This window comes from Sus scrofa, chromosome 9 (assembly GCF_000003025.6).
Source record: "Sus scrofa isolate TJ Tabasco breed Duroc chromosome 9, Sscrofa11.1, whole genome shotgun sequence".
NCBI lineage: Eukaryota > Metazoa > Chordata > Mammalia > Artiodactyla > Suidae > Sus > Sus scrofa.
The window spans coordinates 5,909,445-5,917,946 of NC_010451.4; the positions used below are offsets into that span (position 1 = coordinate 5,909,445).

General features: G+C 45.6%; 1 protein-coding gene across 1 annotated transcript; it reads right to left on the reverse strand.

Moving 5' to 3' along the window:
- LOC100620193 (olfactory receptor 52B4-like) lies at positions 638-1,696 on the reverse strand. Its single transcript, XM_003357180.2, has one exon. It carries the CDS (start codon positions 1,613-1,615, stop codon positions 638-640), a length of 978 nt encoding a protein of 325 aa, XP_003357228.2. The 5' UTR covers positions 1,616-1,696.

Here is an 8,502-nt window from a genome sequence, read left to right on the forward strand (position 1 = left end):
AACACTTATAAGGAGTATACCATGATGTTTGGATGCATAGAGTACATACACAGGGAAATGATCAATCCAAATCACGTGAAGTAACAGCTCCATCACCCTTTCATACCTCCAACCTGTGTATGTATGGAGGTGTGTTGCAAAACCTAGGACCAAATCTCCTGACAAAGTTCAAGTGTACAACACAGTATTCTTCACCATACCTACAGTGTTATCCAGGACTCAGTCCTCCTGCATGACTGAAACATTGTACCCTTTTATCTGATTGTCCAAACTGTCACAAGTTGTCGCAAAGGATGAGAAACTCAGGGAGAAGTCACTGAACAAATGCAAAACCAGCACCCTGTACCCGATTCACCTATTACCAAGTCAAGAATGTCACATAAATGATTCATGACTCTGGAAATTCACAGGCTCTGTAGAGAATATAGCTCATGCTCAGGAGAACAAGGCACCTCTCTCTGTTGCCTTGACGGCAGAAGATGGAAATCTTAGAACCTCCCAGTGGGCCCTTCCTCAGGAAACCGAACTCACTGAGCTATTTCCTAGGACTCAGTTTCCCACTTGTGTCTCCCCCCAACACATCTATCTTCCACAGCACAGACAGCGAGATGCTCAAAGCTCTGTGCCTCCTGAAAAGTTATCTATACTTTGGGAACAATATCAGAGCCACCTGCTCTTGAATTGCCTTGGTCTTGATCCCATAAATGATGGGATTCAGCATCGGGGGAACCAAAATGCAGACATTGGCCAGCAAGATGTGGATATGAGCTGGGATGTGGCGTCCAAACCGCTGAGTCAGGGCGGTGAAGATTCCAGGCCCATAAAAGAGGATGATGATGCAGACATGGGAACCACACGTGTTGAGAGCTTTGTGACGAGCATCTTGGGAAGGCATGTGGAAGACAGCATGGAGAATCAGCATGTAGGACACAAAAATTAACAGGATGTCTAAGAGCAGTGTCGACACTATGACAAAGAGGCCATACCAGATGTTCACTCGAATGTCATTACACGCATATTTGGCCAAGCCAATATGTTCACAACCGGTATGTGGAAGGACATTACTTCGGCAGAACGTCAGCCTTTTCAAAAGAAATATGATGGGGAAAATGGCACAATAACTTCTCAGAACGATGGTAACACCGATCTTCCCAATCAGCGGGTGTGTCAGAATAGTGGTGTATCTCAGAGGGTAGCATATGGCAACGTAGCGGTCAAATGCCATCACCAACAAGAGGCCTGACTCAAAGACAAAGATGGAATGGATGAAGAAGAGCTGAGTGATGCAGCAATTGAGGGAGATCTCCCCAGCACGGAACCAGAAGATGGCCAGGGCCTGAGGGACTGTGCAGGTGGACAGGACCAGGTCGGCCCCGGCCAGCATGCACAGGAACAGGAACATGGGTTCATGCAGGCTGCGCCTCGTGAGGATGATGAAGATGAGCAGGCTGTTCCCAAGCAGGGCGGTGACGTAGGAAATGAAGAAGGGGATGGAAATCCACAGGTGCTGGTCCTCAAGGCCAGGGATGCCCAGCAAGTAGAAGACGGTGTGGCTGACCCCAGTGTGGTTTAAGGCAGTCATGCCAGGGAGAGGACCAAACACAGCACTTCTCATTCACTGACAGAGATGAAAATACAGATTGTCCTGTAATATTCTTGGCAAAGGCACCAGGATATGTGGACATGGTCCACCCTTCCATCTTCTTTGAACATGGACATTTTAAGACATCGCCAAGAGTGAATAGGATATGTTCTCTGCCCTCAAGAGTGATGCTCTAAGTAAAAGGTGGCTGTGGCCCAGGCCACAGCCATAGCAGTACCAAATCTACACTGTATCTGTGTCCCACACCACAGCTGAAGGCAACGCCGGATCCTCAACCCACTGAGCAAGGCTGGGGATCAAACCAACATCCCACAGAGGCAAACTCAGACCTTAACCTGCTGAGCCACAAGGGGAACTCCAGAGTGAGCATATGACTTTCAGGCAATTATAAGCTTTGCAACCAGATCATGTGACATTAGAGTAGAAAGTAAGTTAGACTTCAGCAGTGGCTGTGGAATCCAAGATAAAACATACGAATTTCATCCTGAAGGCTATGAACAACTTTAAGAATGAAGAAATTAGTATTTTATAGAGTTATTCGACAGTGGTTTGAGGACGAATGGAGCCAAGAGGGTCGTTAAAAGGCTTACTCTTATGCAAATATTACATATGTAGAATAGAAAACAACTAGTCCTACTGCAGAGTATGGGGAATTATATTCAGTAGCCTGTAATAAGTCATAATGGAAACGAATATGAAAAAGAAAATATGTATATCTGAATCCCTGTGCTCTACAGCACCAATCAACACAACAATGTAAATCAACTATACCTACATAACTGCTTTCCTAACAATCACTTACTCTTGCCAAAACCAGGGACTGTATAGTCACAACCAAAACTACCAAGTATTTCTGCCTCAACGTAAAGAACATTAGTTCCATTGTATCTCAAAATAGTTTTCAAGTATTTCCTAAATTTTTTTTATTTATTTATTTATCACTTTTTTTTTTAGGGCCATACCCATGGCACATGGAAGGTCCCAGGTTAAGTGTCCAATTGGAACTACAGCTGCCAGCCTACACCACAGTCACAGCAAAACAGGATCTGAGCCGCCTCTGCAATCTACACCAACCTCAGGGCAACGCCAGATCCTTAACCCAACGAGCAAGGCCAAGAATTCAACCTGAATCCTCACGGATGCTCGTCGGATTCATTACCACGGAGCCACGATGGGAACGCCCAAGTTTTTTTTTTATTTAAAATTCTCCTCATAAAATTCTGATTAAATTATTGAATAGGCAATGTAGGGTGGAAAAAGTCCTCTCTTTTCCTTAAAACAAAACATACATTTCTCCAACTAACCAAATGAAAAGACATCGTTGCATGTCCTCTCCTACAAACAGATGGTTATCAATATGCAGGAGCAGCCAGGGGGTGTGTTTGGGAAAGCAGCAGCAAGATGATCCCTGAATGCGAGGCGAGTCGTTTATCACGGTGAGGAAAGAAAGGAGCAGTCGTGCTCCTGCTACCTGTGAGGCCGGGAGGCTGACAGGCAGGGAGGGCTGCAGAGGCACGAGAGGGGAGGCACAGGCAGGTGTTTCCTGACGGTGAAGGACCTTGATCACAGCTTCACACGTGAACGCCATAATTTACACGGGGAGCAGCCCTTAGAGATCTTGAAGCGATCAGTTTAGAACCTAGTTTTTAAATTACCTGTAGAGGATTCTTTGGAAAACTAATGGACTAAATCAATGGGATTCTTCTATTTTTATTATTCTTACAGCCACATTTGCAGCACACGGACGTTCCCAGGCCAGGGGTCAAATCCAAGCTAATGTTGGGGCCTATGGCACAGCCATGGCAACACCAGATCCAAGCTACACCTGCGACCTACACCGCAGATTGGGTCAACACCGGGTCCTTAACCCACTGAGTGAAGCCAGGGATTGAATCCACATCCTTACAGACACTCCCGCTGAGCCACAATGGGAATTCCAAGAGACAGGCATCTAAATGGCCAGTGCTGTTCCTGAAGTAAAAGCCATCTGAACATCATGGTCACAGAGGAATCAAACAAACATCTGTGACGCATCTGCTTTATGCCAGAGACGGCAGCCGTCACCTCGTGGGTCAAACCTTAAATACTTTTGCATTGATATGTTGACTATCCCTTCCAGGATTTGGATGTCATCACCACATTCAGTAAATGTGACTCGTTTGCCAAATATCAATACTTGAGAGAAATGAGAGTTGAGACCTCTGAAGGTATCACATACAGGTGGCTCACCTGTGAAGACACTCAAGAGAAGCTAACAGGGAGCACAGCCTGTGTGCCTGGGCTGAGGCCCCCTCCTGCTCACAACTTGGGCTCTGAGTCCAGAAAGGACGGAAGTGGAAAAAAGAAGAGATTCACCTCTGTGGGGAATGCCGGGGAGGGGTGGCATGATATTCAAAATGGTTTTGCAGGTAGAAACTGAACACTTTTTTCTCAGTATCCCTTGACTCATGCATTAACTCGGGCATTCAGCCAGCATCTACTGGGCACTAACCATTTTTAGGCACCTTATCACAAACCAGGGAGAGAGAAAACAATGGAAGTCTTTAGGATCCTACATACGTGTGGTTTAAAGGGAGGGAAATCTGTAAGTGGATAAGTCTTAAGAATTAGAGATGAGTATGAGGTTTAGCTCATGCTCATTAACCTCATATTGTCCACTCCCGTTACCCTCTTCATGCCCCTAATTTTCCTTTCTGCTGAGGAATATCCACTCCAATTATCAGGGCCAGAGCTGCGAGGAAACAGCCTTAGACTCAAAATGGAAAAGGTCCTGTCAGTTGGCCTTGGGTCTGGAACGGCCTCCTTCTGCACACATGCTGCTCCCAGAGAAAGTTCTCTTCAGTGACAGGAGCCCCCCTCTTGCAGGAAGTGGAAGAGCAGAAGGCAAGACAGCACCAGATGGAAATGACGGGACTCCTATGCACCAAATTCGATCCAAAAAGGAAGAAAGAAGAGGCTGGGGGAGGTCCCCTTGTGGCACACTGGAAACAAATCCGACTCATATCCATGAGGATGTGGGTTCCATCCCTGGTATCCCTCAGTGGGTTAAGGATCCATCTGCATTGCCATGAGCTGCAGAGTGGGATGCAGACATGGCTGGTTGCATGGCTGAGGTGTAGGCCGGCACCTGTAGCTCAGATTCGACCCCTCGCCTGGGAACTTCCAGAAGCCACAGGTGCGGCCCTGAAAAGAAAGAAAGAAGAAAAGGCTGAGGAAGGCACAAATCCACAGAGGCAGAGCTTGAGAGGAGGGCACTGCAGAAGATCATTGTAACAGTGAATTGGAGACAGGAACCAGCAGGGAGACTTAAAATCAGAGCCATAGACAGAGGGCAGGAAGCCAGGGCTAGGGCATTTCACTGCGGGATTGGCGTCCCGATGGAGAAACTTCCGCCTGAACCAAACTCATCTCGATTCTCCCATGCACTGCCTCCTGCTACTTCTCCTCTCACACCTGCCCAAGTCGTCCTGGTAGCTCCCCAAACCCTCTCCCACACCCTGCCTGGGGAAATCCACCACAGATCCCTCTCAGTTTCAGGGTCTTTCTCACATTGTCCCAAAAGCCATCTACATGAAGTCCACTGGTTTTCTGTTTCTCATCTCAAGTCTCATTCGACAGCACCAGTTATTTAATAGATGGTATTGCCTCATTGCCTCACTTCCAGTAACTCCAGCAAGACCACATATTCTCAACCTTCCCTCCCACACCTCCTCCACCTCTGCTATAAGCAACCAGGTCTCTGCCTCTGGCCACTCTCTTTCCACCCATATAAACACCCTCCAAGGGTCCTGTCCCCCCGACCTGTCCGTGACGTAACACCTGCCCAGCCCTTACCTGCAGCCTTGAAACAGCTCCACCTGCAGAGGTCTAATTCACTCACTGGCCTTAGACGGTGTCTTCAGGAATTAGACACCAGTGTGGAGAGCTGAGCCAGCCTGTTGCACGGCAGGATGGGGCTGTTTATGCTCTCTCAGGAGAGCTCTGGAGGGAAGCACTGACACCAGGGCCCCAGGGACAGTCCTCTCTCTACCAGGCCCGCCTTCTTCCCAATGGGCTGGGTCTCTAAGACCACGTCTCATCTCTCTCACTCCCTCTTGCTCCTTTTCTCTCTCCTGCTTCTCTCCAGGGGCTCTCATACAAAATCCATCTGCCACCTAAGCTAGACTTGTTTTAAAAATTCAAATGGACATGGATTGCAGGTGATAAATGCTGTTATGCTCATCCGAATTGGGGCTCTCAGTGCGAACCCAGTGCTAAACCCCACAGTTCAGATTCGGTTGACTTTGGCAAGCTTTATCAGCTGTGTCCCATGTGGTACCTCCACTAGATCCCCACTTTCCCCTATTCTAATTACTCTAAAATTATTTCAGCCTTTACCTCGGACAAGACACCATTTACGTGCCAGTTTGCCTCTGTGCTTTTCTGCTCTACCAATTCCAAGGGAAATAACTAATACGACTTGGCCCCACTGTGTTCAGAAACTCAAAGGCAAATGAAAGCACGGAATTTCCCTAGTCACGAACATTACCCTGAGGCTCGTCTTTATAAGTGTCTTTTAATGGATGCTCAGTCTACTCTCAACACATTAATATGAACCAACGTTTACCGACATTTTTTCTTCACGAAGAAGCTTACATTGAAGTTACACCCACTTGCGGCTTCTCCAGGAGTGTCAATGGCAGAGTGGTGAAGAACAATGTTTCCTGCCCAAGGGCATATGATCCCATGGGCTGCCTGGTTCCTAGAGCACGGGAGGGTCACAATAATTTTGACACATTCATATTTCCTTCAGCTGCCTCCTTTGGCTACATGCACGGTTCTCACTCAATCCTAAGTTTCAAGTTGATTTGCATGGGCCTACGCATAGCTTTCCCGTTTTTATCCTTCTTGAGGCTGGCTAAGGTTTTGAATCTATATGTGTCTGTTAAAGGAGTTTGGAAATTTTTCACAATTATTTCTTCAACGGACAGTGTTCTTTCTGTCCCTTTCTTTCGGATTTCATGCTAAACCCCACCTCCCCATGTTAGACATTGTGATGTTTCTCCATCGCGAACTGAGAGACTCTTCTTTTTTTTTCTTTCCACACTTTTCTTCACTTGGGTAATTATATTGATAGATCTGTAGCTGACTTCTAGAATTACTACAGCCTGGGTCACAGGCGCTTGTAGCTTTTTTAGATACTCAAAGATTTCTGCACACAGGTGGTAACATTCTTTGTGACCACCAGCAATGTATGAGACTGCCTGTACAGGTTCAACAACTAGCTTTAAACCAATATGCACATACAAAAATGATTACAAATTGTATAAAGCATGACAAGCACACATTCACAAATAAAGATAAACACACTTTATGTGTCATTCCATCTAGCCAGTCATTCTCGCAGAATGCTGAGTCCTCATACGTGCAGCCAAACTATGGTTGAAATTTACTCCTGCGTTGACAGTCTTCTCGTGCTCCTCACAACGTAATGAAAACAGAACAGAAGCATTTTCATCGGAAAGATATTATATTAGAGGAGACACCAGGCAAAAGTGAAAAGGAATGTGCATGCACCAAGCAGTGGACTTTCAAGTACCCAAGGAGAAAACTGATAGGAATATAAGGAAAAAATAGACAGGTCTACATTTATACTTAGGAATTTAATAACCCACTCTCAGTAACTGCTACAACTGCTAGACAGTAAACCTGTTAATAGAGAGAAGGCTTGGATCATACCACCAACAAATTCTCATGGACATTTACAGCTCACTTCACCCATCAGCAGCAAAATACATTCTTTCCAAGTTTCTGGACATCATGCAACCAAAATAAAAAACCATATCCTGGTTCATAACACAAACATCAAAAACACTAAACACGCACACCAAAGGCAACCACAAACAAAACGAAAAGACAACCTACTGAAGAGGAGAAAGCATCTGCAAACGGTGCAACCAACACAGGCATCATTTCCAAAATATACACACAGCCCACACAACTCAATACACAGAACAGAACAAAACAATCCAATCCAAACATGGCCAGGAGATCTAAACAGACATTTCTCCAAAGAAGGCAGACAGATGGCTAAAAGGGCACATGAAGATACGCTCATCTTCACCAATTACTACAGAAAAGCAAATCAAAACCACAGGGAGGTACCACTTCATACCACTCAGAATGGCCACAATTATCATTATCACCATCAAAAAGTCTACAAATAATACATGCTGGAGCGCGTATGGGGAAAACGGAACCCTCCTACCCTGTTGGTGGGAATGAAAATTGGTGCAGCCACCACGGAAACCAGTGTGCAGCTTCCTTGAATAACTAAAAAAGGAGTTACTACATGATCTAGCAATCTCACGCCGGATATAGATCCAGAGAAAAACACTCATTTAAAAAGACACGTGCAGGGTAGCACGTTGGTGCTGTAGTGGTGTGCATGGCTGCTTCCAAAAAGACACATGCAGGGAGTTCTCCTGTGGCACGGCAGGTTAAGGATCCAGTGTTGTTACTGCAGCAGCTGGGGTCACTGCTGTAGCACAGGTTCAATCCCTGGCCCAGGACTTCCCCGTGTCTCAGGTGCAGCCCAAAGAAAGAAAGAAATATGTAAAATTAAAATAAGTAAATAAATAAACACATGCACCCCAATGTTCAGAGCAACATGATTTACAATAGCCAAGAATGGCAGCAACTTGAATGGCCATTGACAGACAAATGGATAAAATATATATATATACACCTACACACACAAACACAATGGAATAATCCACAAACTCAAAAAAGAAGGAAATAATGCCATTTGCAGCAATGTGGAAGAACCTAGAGAATATATACGAAGTCAACAGAGAAAGACAAAGGCCATATGATATAACTTCTATGTTATAGCACATAATCTAAAACAATGATACAGG